Here is a 14,477-nt window from a genome sequence, read left to right as displayed (position 1 = left end):
ATGAATTGCTGATATAAATTTTTTTTAAAATTAAAATGTTAAACTAATAGTATTCATTACAACTGTACATTACATGTGATGTTTACAGGTGACGGCTGTTGACGTGGATGATGGTAAAAATGGTGATGTGCGATACAGCATCATCGATGGCAGTGACCAGAAGTTCCTCATTAACCACATCACTGGCGACATCAGCGTGCGCACTCTGACGCACCGCGACCAGAACAAGGTCTTCTCGCTCATGGTGGAAGCACAAGACAAAGGTTTGAGTTTACCACCCACTTCACTATAGTCCAACCGAGTTTACCACTAACTTCACTGTATAGTCCATCCCTAGGAAAACTTGCAGGGCTGTACCCAACCAAATTTACCACCCACTTCACTGTAAAGTCCATCCCTAGGAAAACTTGCAGGGCTGAACCCAACTGAGTTTACCACCCACTTCACTGTAAAGTCCATCCCTAGGAAAACTTGCAGGGCTGTACCCAACTGAGTTTACCACCCACTTCACTGTTAAGTCCATCCCTAGGAAAACTTGCAGGGCTGTACCCAACCGAGTTTACCACCCACTTCACTGTAAAGTCCATCCCTAGGAAAACTTGCAGGGCTGTACCCAACCGAGTTTACCACCCACTTCACTGTAAAGTCCATCCCTAGGAAAACTTGCAGGGCTGAACCCAACTGAGTTTACTACCCACTTCACTGTAAAGTCCATCCCTAGGAAAACTTGCAGGGCTGAACCCAACTGAGTTTACCACCCACTTCACTGTAAAGTCCATCCCTAGGAAAACTTGCAGGGCTGAACCCAACTGAGTTTACCACCCACTTCACTGTAAAGTCCATCCCTAGGAAAACTTGCAGGGCTGAACCCAACCTAAAATAACAAAGAAGCAGTGGGAAAAAAAATTCAAATTTGGGTATACAATGTTTTCTCTGGCTAGACAAAACGGACACCTTTTCTTATTGGGGGGGAGTAGGGGCAGATGCTTCTCTTGCCTCTCTCCCAGCCCCCATTTTTGTTTTTTTTCTTATTCTTTTATTTTTGTTTAAGAGCCCATTGATTAATGTCTGTTGGATGTGACACATTTGATAATTCTGACAACAGTTTTCCTAGGAAACTCACTACATTTTGTATGAGAAGAAAGGTATATTTTACGTGCGTTTCCTGACAGGCAGGGCAGTATGTTCCATGACCCAATAATTTCTTGCAAGCTTTATGAGTTTGTGCCTTTTAAACTATATATCACACATCCACACACACTACAAGTACAACTGTGAAGTGTATACAAGTAGTAGTGGGTTTTGGTTAGTCGAGAAGAATAGCAGTGTGAGTATTACAGGATAAAGGTTTCACTGTCAAATACTTTGAGCCGAATTTACAAAGCCTGTTTATGTCTTACACGCATGTAAGACCGGCCTCGGTGGCGTCGTGGCAGGCCATCGGTCTACAGGCTGGTAGGTACTGGGTTCGGATCCCAGTCGAGGCATGGGATTTTTAATCGAGATACCGACTCCAAACCCTGAGTGAGTGCACCGCAAGACTCAATGGGTAGGTGTAAACCACTTGCACCGACCAGTGATCCATAACTGGTTCAACAAAGGCCATGGTTTGTGCTATCCTGCCTGTGGGAAGCGCAAATAAAAGATCCCTTGCTGCCTGTCGTAAAAAGAGTAGCCTATGTGGCGACAGCGGGTTTCCTCTAAAAACAGTGTCAGAATGACCATATGTTTGACGTCCAATAGCCGATGATAAGATAAAAAATCAATGTGCTCTAGCGGCGTCGTTAAATAAAACAAACTTTACTTTACTTTACACGCATGTAACTACATACGTTTACAATGCTTTAAACATGTATGTTTAAGAAAAACAGACTTCGTTAATTTAGCCATTTATTTCTATATAGCACTATGGACTAGCCATGACTAGTTATGCTCGAACACCTGCATTTAAGAAAAACAGGCTTCGTTAATTTAGCCATTTATTTCTATGTAGCACTATGGACTAGCCATGACTACTGGTAGTTATAAAAGTCTCGTACCATAACTGTGTTAATCTTTGTAGGTCGCCCTCCCCATCGTACGTTGATCAAAGTGCCCATCCACGTTATAAACCGAGACAGTCCCATCTTCGAGAAATCATTCTACAACGTGAGTGTGCCGGAGAACATCGCCATGCACTCGCCGGTACTCAGCATCCAGGCCTTCAGTCCCAAGAACCAGAAACTCATCTACTCCATTACCAAGGGAGACAAGTACGGCGACTTTGCTGTTGACTTCAACACAGGTGAGTTCCAATTCCAATTTTTTTTTTTTTTTTTAAACTAATCTGTAAACTTTTTGCTGCATAGATTGTTGGAAAGATTGGCTTTGTGGGGATCATACTGTGGTGGGCGTTTGTGGTCTGTTTTTGATGCTTTGTGAGTGGTGGGTCTTTTTGCTGCTTTTTTATGCAGGGATTTTTAAGGATTACGCTTGAGAGCTGGCTATGGTGGCAAGAGCTTATAGTTCAATCACAAATCAATAGTTAATATTTACCTGTATCATAATTATAAAACTGACATAGCAATTTATTTATAGATGGTTTTTGTTTCTTAATCTACTTTATCAGAGGCAGTTTTCTTAATATATCTACATGTATTAAAAATATTATTATGTGTTCGATGATTTTAATAATACTATTTTCATTAAATTCAAAATATTAATTTCAAAATTGATAAAATTGACTTGGTACTTTTGATCTTTTAAGAGTTCTTCGATGCCAATATTTATTTACTTATTTATTTGACAATTAAATACATATTAGCATCCAAGAAGTCTTGATTTAAGACTGAAAATACTACACCATATTAGTTTTAGACTGTACACATTAGGGTTATAAAATATATAATATTGGATAAATTGTGTATTAATTATTAAATGATGTATGTATGTCTATATTTGTCAATGTTAAGAACACTGTCATTATAACAGTACACACACTTTCATCTGCTGTTAGTTGGCAAACTTACACAACAGCATAATTAAGCTAGCTACTACCACTACACGTAGATGCACCGCAACACATCATGCACCCAAATCAATGCTAGTGTGTACTAACCATATTTATCGTTATTAGGGCCCCATCTCAGATCACGGTCAGTCATTAAGCTGGAGTGGTAGTTAAAAATAATTTCTTCACTCAAAGCAGCATATATATTTTGGTAAATAAAATTGTTGAATTTTTTTTCAGTAAAGCCATGTCCAAATAAGTGCATAAATATTAGGTCAAATTGTATCTCTGTAAGGCACGAGGGAAGTGGTGTTTCAACAAGTCAATGATGTACATTTATGAGTTCCTTTAAACAAAATGGCAATGCTAGTTATTTATACATAACATCATGAACATTCAGTTAATTTAAATGTCTATTTTTTTTTCTTGCGTTTTTTGGAAATAAGCATACCTTAATGCAAAGATCACAGTATAACCGGCCTCGGTGGTGTCGTGGTAGGCCATTGGTCTACAGGCTGGTAGGTACTGGGTTCGGATCCCAGTCGAGGCATGGAATTTTAAACCCAGATACCGACTCCAAACCCTGAGTGAGTACTCCGCAAGGCTCAATGGGTAGGTGTAAACCACTTGCACCGACCAGTGATCCATAACTGGTTCAACAAAGGCAATGGTTTGTGCTATTCTGCCTGTGGGAAGCGCAAATAAAAGATCCCTTGCTGCCTGTCGTAAAAGAGTAGCCTATGTTTCCTCTAAAAAACAGTGTCAGAATGACCATATGATTGACGTCCAATAGCCGATGATAAGATATAAAATCAATGTGCTTTAGTGCCATTAAATAAAACAAACTTTACTTTTAGATCACAGTATGTCCTTTGGGTTAATTTATCTCAAGTATTCTAAACTTAAAATACATTTACTTCATAAGGAACATTGCATACATGAATGTTTGTTATTTTGCTGTGTTATACTAATAATAATTACTCTAAGATTAAAAACCCAACACACTAAATATGTCTATAAGCTTTAAGAGAGATTTATTGTAAAAAAAATAATAAATACACTAATTTCGTAAACTATAAGACCTTAATAACTACACTTGTGTCATAATCTAAATGTGTGTTTTGAATCGAAGTGGACTGTCAATATTACTGCTTTGTAGAATACTCCTCTGTAATGGTGATGGTTTCTGCCTTAAGCACTGTAATCAAACTCTTACTAATACACGAACATAAGACACAAAACATGATGTATGCAGCCAATTGTTACATCATGCTTAGTTGTCATGAATACATCAACATGTCAGTGTTCCATGGTTTATCATACCAGCAACGTTTGTAGTGAAATATTGTGTATATTAATACATGTTTACAACAGATGGTAATATAAGTGAATCTTTTAAAAACATTTCTCTTTCATGTTTTGTATGACCTTATCTAAGGCTGTGTAGATATAGCATGTTATCTGGCAACAAGAGTGATCCCTAATTTGCATGCATGCAAATCATTTCAAGTCTTAAATCTGGTGTCCATTTGTAATTTGCTGAGTACCCATCTATCCTGATTGTTCTCCACTATGGCATAAGTAAATCCAGGGGACTAATTCACTAACGTCTCGCAACTTTGCGATCTCACAGTGCGATGCAAAAAGACTTGCAATGACAATGTGATGTTGCTTAAGAGAGCCATGAGAGAGCTTTGTGAAGTAGGCCCCTAGCCCTTGCATATCAAACTTTAAAGTCCAGACTCAAGAGTTTAGTTACGTTTCCAGACTTTCAACTACAGTGAAACCGCTCTAAATCGGACACCCAGTGGACAAAGTCAAAATCAGTTCTTAAAGGGTCTCTGGTTTAGAGAGATTTGTGAAGTAGGCCCCTGGCCCTTGCATATAAAACTTTAAAGTCCAGACTCAAGAGTTTAGTTACGTTTCCAGACTTTCAACTACAGTGAAACCGCTCTAAATCGGACACCCAGTGGACAAAGTCAAAATCAGTTCTTAAAGGGTCTCTGGTTTAGAGAGATTTGTGAAGTAGGCCCCTGGCCTTTGCATATAAAACTTTAAAGTCCAGACTCAAGAGTTTAGTTACGTTTCCAGACTTTCAACTACAGTGAAACCGCTCTAAATCGGACACCCAGTGGACAAAGTCAAAATCAGTTCTTAAAGGGTCTCTGGTTTAGAGAGATTTGTGAAGTAGGCCCCTGGCCCTTGCATATAAAACTTTAAAGTCCAGACTCAAGAGTTTAGTTACGTTTCCAGACTTTCAACTACAGTGAAATCGCTCTAAATCGGACACCCAGTGGACAAAGTCAAAATCAGTTCTTAAAGGGTCTCTGGTTTAGAGAGATTTGTGAAGTAGGCCCCTGGCCCTTGCATATCAAACTTTAAAGTCCAGACTCAAGAGTTTAGTTACGTTTCCAGACTTTCAACTACAGTGAAACCGCTCTAAATCGGACACCCAGTGGACAAAGTCAAAATCAGTTCTTAAAGGGTCTTTGGTTTAGAGAGATTTGTTCTGTACTGATATTCAAAAAGCGACAGTGAAAAACATCTGATTTTGAGGGAATTCTGGCTTACAGAGTGTCCAGTTTGGAAGGGTTTCACTGTATGTGCTGTCTGTTTGGTCAAGACACTATTAAAAGCCTTGAAACAAGACTTAAAGTTTTATGAACAGGTGATTGTCCAGCCATCTGTCCAATTTGTCTGTAAGAATTAAGAAGTTTGCCTACATCAATTCCAATTCCAGTTCCAGTTACCGTACATTTATTCAAGTTGTTTTTAAACAACTACTGTCTCAACTGCCATGTGTGTAATTGTCATTGTGAAATAGTCTCTAATTTTTTTAATTATTTTTTCCATTGAATATTAACAAAACAGTTAAGCATCATTAGGACCATTAGGACAGAGCCTTGGTACTTTGCACATATGGAATCAGAAACAACATAAAGACAGTCATTTTTAAAAGAAAGAAAATGTGTATGTTGTTGAAAGATGGAAATAATATTCCATTCTGGGCAGGAGTGAAACATAGTTTATTTGATGGCACTTACCTGAGGTGTTGCCTGAAGTGCTTAGGATGTGGGATCAAACCTCCTCGGCTGACCCATTGGGGTTTTTCTATCCTAACCAGTGGCCCATGACTGGTAGATCACACGTCATGGTATGTGCTGTCCCATCTGTGGAAAAAGACCTATAAAAGATCCCTTAGAAAAAGGTACAGAGTTTGATCAAAATGACCAAATGTTTTACATCCAATAACTGATGTGCACTAGTGGTGTTGTTAAACTAAACAAACTTCAACTTAATATGCGTTATAATGTGTCTTATTGTGGATTAGGGACAAAAATTATATATAGTAAAAAGTGTGCTTACACTAACAGAGATAAATTCCCCCCACGCCACCCCCAAAAAAACAAAACAAAAACCCAACAAAACAAAAAACAAACAACAACAACAACAAAGAAACGAGGACAGTATCAGGTGTGCCTCTCAGCAGCTTGTTTCTGGTTTGCACACTGAATGTGTGTCCTATCAATCAATGAATCAGTCAATCAACCATTGATCAACATGTACTTACCTTTACTGAAGATGGAAGCATGTCTTTCCTGGGCACATCCTTAGAGTTCTCAGTAGAATGTTTCAGAATGTAGTTGGTAGGGTAGTAAGGCTTTGACATTTTCAGTTTGGATTTAATAAGAAGAATAAAGATTAAAAGAAGAAGAAAAAGACAGGGAATAATAATATATTATCCTATCCTATCCTATCATCTCCTATCCTCCTATTCATGTCTATCTGCAGTTCAAACTCACTGTTATCGGCTCATGACATAAGGGGGTAAAACGTTAAGTGAAAGACGGAGTAAAGTGATAAGAAATTGTGTTTCTGGTTTGTCCTAGATCTCTTGTTGCCTGATCTCTATCTTGTCTTGATTACTAATGAGTGATGTTTTTACCTTTACTCTCTTGTACTCGGTCGGGATCAGCCATGGATGTGTTAGGCCCATGTGAGTAAAATCTCTCTCTCTTTATCTCTGTTGTGTTGGGTGTTTCTGCTTCCCTGCTTGTTCAGTCACACTGTTATCTTTTTGTCTTTATATCTGGTCACGTTTTTCAGTATGACCTGTACCAAGTTGTTAATATTAAAAATAAATAATAATAATAATAATAATTAATAATTAAATAAATGTTGTGTTTATGTCTGTAGCTAAATTAAAGTTACTGTAGTTATAATATAATGTAACCTTTGTTACCATTTACATGTATGTGGTTTCTGAGTTGTCTTCATGATATTTTTGAAGTATTGTTTTTGGGTTTTTTAAATGAGACAAAAAGATTAGAAATAAAATTCTTAAATAATAATACATTTTTACTGCCATACTATTGTAATAATATTCTAAAATATTTTTCTATGTATTATTTTAATAAACTAAGATGTTTTGTCATGCTGGTTAATTGGCAGTATTAATTTATTCATTTTAATTTATTTCTGTGTGTGATAAAGTCTGAAACATTTTAAGATCTTTGTTCAGTTTTTATGCTTAGCTTTGTGTCACAAAGTTCTAGATCAATGAAATTTGGGTCACATTTGCTCCTATGAATATTCATCCTGATGGATGTTAAAAACGTTTTAAATAAATTAATCAAATTAGATTTTATATATTTAAATAGAATTAGATTAAGCTTATGTTATGAATTAAATATACATATATAAACACACACAGTTATACCTCATTATTTTTACCTGTAAACTGGTTATCTCATTAACTCCTCATTAGCCCAGGACATTTTGAGGTCTAAAAATGGCCCTAAAGCATAATTTTCACCATTTTCTAGAGATAATGAAGTTAATGTATATATAATTTAGTAATAGGGCCACTTCAGACTTTGAAGACATTAGGTCATAACCATTTAAATAACTTAACAAATTGCTAAATACATTTACAAAGCCACCTTTGAGCTTGGTGCCTGGGACAAATGTTCCACCAGTCTTTTAATCAATGGTTTTATATATGTGCCTCTAATTGAATTAAAGTTGCACTCTCACATCTCCATCTTATGATGACATTTATTAATGCATAGCTCAAACAAAGCTTCAGTTTAAAGCTTCAGTTTAAAGCTTCAATCTCACCTTCCCATCTTACAACATGTCAAATACAAACACAACTGCTGTTTTAATAAATATGTTGTTTGCTATCGGTGTGTGTATGGTCAATTGCTTTGATGTGCCGAACAGGTCTTCTGCCATGTTTTGTAATACATGTACACTGTTACATAAGGCAAACAGTTGTGTGACACAAAAAGAAAAAGAAACTATTCTTGAAACTGCAGCTTTAAAGAAATGTCTTTTGCTTTTATATAATAAACAAGTCACATTGCTTTGTTAATGTACTGCACAAATAAATACATCAGAAAGCATTCCACCTTTTGTGCTTCTTAGTGGCTAGCCATTTTTGTTTTAATTTGATGTAGTTAGCAATAAGGGAGTAAAATAAGTCAAAGAATTGTGCATCACAGAAACACTAGATACTATGGCTTTAACACTGTAAAGTTATTACCACAACATTCCATTAATATCAGTAATCTCAGTGATACATGTTTTAATTGTATAACCAAATTGGCTAAATCATTAACACTAAGTGACTGGTATGAGAAATCTCATGTGCATAACATTTTCTGTACCTTTTCTGATTGTTTTTGTGTAAAAAAGAAAACTAAATAAAATCTTATACAAGGAAAATATTACATAAACTTTATAATCAATTTGAAAAATGTTAATCACTAGCAGTTATTAAAAAAATAAGTAAATAAAAGAAATGTCAGCTAAGTTATAGAAATGAAGTAAATCAATGTGAATTGTACGTGATTTGTGTGCCACGTTTGGCTTTGTGGTTGGTGCGAGCAGGGAAGCAGTCGGTCTTGCTTGGTTCTTGGTGTGTGGATGTGGTATAATTCTTTAGTTACTGTCTGCCTGCTTCACAGCCTCTTCTATGCACTTTGTTACTTGAACATGCACCGAGACGCATCTCGGTCGCAAGGTGGCAGTTTAAAAAAAAAAAATTGATAACTCTAGCATGTACTGTAATACATCATGTTGGTGCATGACAAAATAAATAATCCATATTATTTAGATCATAGTTCTCATGTGGTGGTTTGGGGAAAGCCTGGAACTCTGGAGATAAATTTCAGAAAGGTTTAAGTGTGCAGTAAAGTATTTACTGTCTGTGGTATTTACATTATAGTTAACGTGCACTGGTTAAAAAAACAAAAAGGAAAAACAAAACACTCATTGGCAGGTACTTCAGTGCATTATAATGCCCATGTCCTTGATAGCTTGGGAAATCTGATTATGTTGATTTTGAACCATAAAGTTTGAGAAAAATCTTATCTTTATTGAATTTTATATTTAATATATTTACCATCGACATCCCAAACTGCGTTCAGCTAATGACAAAAACATGAATATGATACTTATGTAAAGAAAATAAAATATTTTTCAGTTAAGGTATCGGAAATAAAATTGATGGAAAAAATCAACAACATGGACGTAAAAAGAATCAATTCTAGTAAACAAAGGTGTAACACCATACAGTAAGCAGGAAAGTGTGGCAGTTTCTAATTGTGTTCAGGCACACAGTTCGTCAAATTCAGTTTGTCAAGAGGAGTCGGCCATCTTTTTTCTCCCATGATCATTGTCAGTTCAGTGAATTCTTTGTAAAATATAAATTTTTTAAAGAGCTGATTCTTAATTAAAACAATTTATACATTCAAAATGATTTGCAATTATTCTGAATGGACTGTGTCTACAATTCATTTCAGTAGGGGTAAACAAATGCAGCATACCTTGGAATAGAATAATTGAAACAAATTATAATAACAGATGGTATGAAAATCATAAAATTTAAATTATTTTGCCTTGTTGATCTAGCAAGTGTGAGGTCATATGAGACACACCGAATGTTAATTCATCTTCCTCCATTTTAAGTCAATTTTTATGAGTCAAGTGGACTTGGTAATTTTAAGAAAGAAGCAAAAATGACTCGGTAAAGTTAATGGTTTTAGGGTTTTGTAAAGTTTGTATTTAGATATTTACTTCTCTGAACTTTATTGTTAATAAAAAATTTCCCAAACTGAGAAGAAAACCCCCACATATGAATGACTAGCAGATGACATCAAATCAAATATTGATTGCACAAACTGTGCACGAGAAAAGAACCTGAATGGTGTTACAAGCATAATGCAGTTTGGGATGTTGACGATATATTATACCGGTAATCAGAAATCAGCATTTTTCGGGATGAAGACTGCATTTAACAGGGAAAAGACTGAATTTTACCTTTAAAAAATATCGGGACAAATTCCCTCCAATCCACCAGTAAAGTGCCATCCCATATTTTATAATTAATATTACGATTCCATAACTTGGAAATTTATGGTAGAGTCTGAGCTCACGCATCAATACTTTGATGCAGTAAACTGATAAATTACAGTACATGCCAGTTATTCTTCAAAACAGATATGTATCAGATAATTCAAAATATGTTACTCATTTTAAAAATTTATTTAAATAACAAAAAAAAGTTTTATGTGCCATGTTTTAACAAAATGCATAAAATTATTAAAACATAATTATGTATACTATACCTATATGCATATTATTTTCATATATCTGCAGCCCTGGTCTTGCATTATATAGTCAAGTTAATTTTCTGCTTTAAGTGCTGAGTTTTTCTTTAAGAAAAAACATCAACATTATTCACATGTGTTACCGTAGCTATTCTTGAAACATTGTGTTAACATAGTTACTTTAAATTATGTTTATTTGTATTTGTTTGTTTCATGTTGCTTTGAGCCATCACTTCTTTTGTAGTTTAAAGTGGTCAGTAGAGGTTTAGCAGTTAATATGTATGCTGAGTCTATTGGATAATAGCAGTTTTTTAAATTGATTGTATTTTATTTTTATTTTTTGTTTATTTATTTATTTTTTATTATTATATTTTTTGTTTTTGCTGTGCAGATCGTGATTTCCATATTCATAAAACAAAATACACATACATTGTACATAATACGTTTTGCATATGTATAATGTGGATTTTTCGTATCTGTTCTAGTATCATTTCCATTGCGAAGTATAATGTCTTTTTTTTAATTCTTTTTTTCCTCCATAATATCCACACACAAAGCTTTCCTGGTCGATACATGTATGTTAACCTTGACTCTGTTACTTTCTGAATTCAGATTGCAGTTAGGGACAGCAGATCCATTTACACAATGTTATTTGTTTCTAATCCATGTAGCGAAATTGGATGGTCAATTTCTAAAGTAAATGAGAAATAAAAACCAATGCCTGATAGATTTTGTTTTTAGTAATACTTTAAAGCAACTGTAGATTGGAAGTTTAATTTTTGTTTTATTTTTTTTATTTTTTTTATTTTTTAAGTTAGTCGGATAGCTTCAAATTAAAAAATAACACCTACAACAAAACCTCCCACCAATCCCATCCAGCTTATAATGTCCTCTGTTCTTTCCATTTCACAATGATATTGCCCATCCCACCTGCCATTTTTCACATATACATATTATATACTTATATATGTATGCTGGACTTTGTCTAAACATTAATTTATTAGTTCTGTGGGGAGCAGTATATAGCGGTAGTTCAGTTGTAGAACTCTAGCATGTGGTTTAATGGGATAACGTTCACACACTCTCCAGAGGAAAGTGCCATTGAGGTTGTCTGGGTCTTAACAGTGCACCGCAACTGGTATATCAAAGTTGTGATATTGGCTAACCCATTGGTTGGGAAATGGATATTAAAATAAATTATCTATGATAGTATGTAATTGTTTTGACATAAGTTAGATGTTTGATAGTCGCTAACTATTAAACAGTACTGTGTATATTGGAAATTTTGTTTTATTGTTTTACCTAAAATTTGACAAGTGACATGCACTTTAAAAAAAAAAATTAATTGTTAAATTGTTTAGAGGGAGTCCACATACAGTAATACAGTACCTTGCTTCCTAGCAACACATTAACTTTCATAACACTATATATATAATAATATATACTGGAAGTAATATGTAGCATGCAGGCTATTTGAACTCATTTTTAAAACACCTGATAACTAAGAAAAATATCTATAACATGTGTATTCATTGTACATTTTTATACATGTACAGGAGACAATATTTAAAATCTTAGTTTACCAGTGATTGGTTCACTTGATTTTATATGTGCATTATATTTGCTTACCTTAATCAACCGGGGAACATTTTGTTCCGTATTGCGTTACGATTTGTTATGCCAGATTCATAGATCGCTACACAATTTTAAAATATTAAATTGTAGTTACTAAGCAATTTTCAGTTGTCTAGAAATGTCCTTAATCTTTAAAAAAATAAAAAATAAATGTTCCCTGTCAGTTACCTCAAACTTCCATTAAAATGAGTTATTTTCAGACATTTGCAGCTCTTTTTTTCAATTTCAAAAGATAACCAGTTGATAGTTTTAAAATTGTGTTTCTGACATGTGAACATCAGCAGTTAACGTGAAATATTGTGCCCTGTTAGTATAGTGATAGCACTAACCCAGGTTAGTCTTGTTAGTGTAGTGGTTTTCTAGAATTCATTTAGACACAATGTTTGGTCTGATCATTTGATATGCATGTTAGGACTGAACCTAAAGGTAAATACTTATTTATCAGAAATATTGCTTCTTAACTTTACAATAAAAATTATATATAATTATACATCCAAAAATATCATTTCATAATTCTTCAGCATACATAAATTATTAATATATTAATTCAAAACATATCTTAAAGAACTTTGTATACATATACATGTATATCTTAAATTTATTAATTTTTTCAATGTTTAAATAATAACCATTAATTATATAATTCTGTTACATGGTAACTTGTTTTTTTAAAAATGGTTTTAAGTATCTGTGTGTTTTGGAAGATCTCTTTAGTTTGGGGGGAATTTCAGTGGAAGTCTGGGAATAACATTTAACATGTGAAATAAAAAACAACAGTAAATTGTTTTTATTCAAAACTAAACTTATAAATGTTTGTTATCTTTTTTTGTAGACAATTAATGAAGGAAATTTTTTTATGATTTATAATTTTCAAATGTTCATCTTGAAATTCACTGAATACTATGTATTTTTTTCAAAAAGGAAACGGGGGGGGGGGGAATTTTATCTATTTAAAATCTATATATTTTTAGTACATTGCAAATACTACACATCAAGCAAAAACTTCTCTTTTTTTTGGCTACCGGTAAATAAAAAAATCAAGGGTGGGTTTTTATCCTCAATGATGAAAATGTAGGATTTATTTTATTATGTTCCTGTATTTCTATACATGGAAAGTTAGTCACACTATTTTTTGCTATCACTCATCAAGTATTACCTTTTCATCTAATAACCTTTTCCTTTTTATTTTTTTATTTTTATTTTTTTAATTATTATTTCTTCTTCTTTTTATTATTCTTTTGTTTTTCATCTTAGGATAGTATTTTTTTTTATGTGTTTATTTCCCCCTAAAACTTTGTTTTTTTTATCAGTTACGAATGTGTTGCTGCTTTGATTCTTTTTTTGTAAACTACACATGTTAAATACATGTATTACTGAATGTCGTTGGCCAGGTTTGGTATCTGTGATTGGTGAGATCGACTACGAGGAAAAGCCAAGCTATGAGTTGACGTTGCGGGCTACAGACACTGACACGGGCAGCTACACTGAAGCTCTCATCTTTGTCAGGCTACAGGTTGTAATTTAATGTGCATGTCGAGAGAGAGCCGACAACCAGAATTAGCTAGAAACAAAAATCAGGCTTTTCAGAAAAATAAAATTTAATGTTTAAAATATTTCAGAAAAAAAGAAGCAATTTGATTTGTTTTTAAAATTATATAACATAATACAGGTAAAAAACAAACAAACCCCAAAACAAAGAAATAATCCCCTCCCCATTTCAAAAAAAAGTTATTAAGAAATGGTGAACAGCTCTTATTTTTACAAAGAGTGGACATAACAAATTCTGGTTGACGGCCCAAAACATATTCCTAAACATAGAATATTTTCAACATACAGATTGTCCAGTGATGTTCATATATTTCTATATGTAGAATTTTGTCAGCTTGTCGAACAAGATATTGTGTTGTAATGTTTGTATATCTATATTTAACAGGACCATAATGACAATGGCCATACAGGTAGCACTGTAATGTTTCTATATCCCTATACCGTATTTAACAGGACCATAACGACAATGTGCCGTACAGGTAGCACTGTAATGTTTCTATATCTCTATACCGTATTTAACAGGACTATAACGACAATGTGCCATACAGGTATCACTAATGTTTCTATATCTCAGTACCGTATTTAACAGGACCATAACCACAATGTGCCATACAGGTAGCACTGTAATGTTTCTATATCTCTATACCGTATTTAACAGGACCACAGTGACAATGTGCCCTACAGGTAGC

At 34.1% G+C, this 14,477-nt stretch overlaps 1 protein-coding gene across 3 annotated transcripts in view; it reads left to right on the top strand.

Moving 5' to 3' along the window:
• LOC121375658 (protocadherin Fat 1-like) overlaps nucleotides 1–14,477 on the top strand; it is a 183,259-nt gene that overhangs the window by 139,497 nt on the left and 29,285 nt on the right. For 2 of the 3 annotated variants that reach the window (XM_041503219.1, XM_041503218.1), the window contains exons 11-14: nucleotides 89–263; nucleotides 2,063–2,284; nucleotides 6,966–6,986; nucleotides 13,632–13,753. In XM_041503219.1, coding sequence (XP_041359153.1) covers nucleotides 89–263; nucleotides 2,063–2,284; nucleotides 6,966–6,986; nucleotides 13,632–13,753 — 540 coding nt within the window. The remainder of the gene's footprint in view (nucleotides 1–88; nucleotides 264–2,062; nucleotides 2,285–6,965; nucleotides 6,987–13,631; nucleotides 13,754–14,477) is intronic. The other variant, XM_041503220.1, reaches the window with a different exon arrangement.

The sequence above is a fragment of the Gigantopelta aegis genome, chromosome 6, assembly GCF_016097555.1.
Source record: "Gigantopelta aegis isolate Gae_Host chromosome 6, Gae_host_genome, whole genome shotgun sequence".
NCBI classification, from domain to species: domain Eukaryota; kingdom Metazoa; phylum Mollusca; class Gastropoda; order Neomphalida; family Peltospiridae; genus Gigantopelta; species Gigantopelta aegis.
This window is presented reverse-complemented; position numbering and strand designations above follow the sequence as displayed.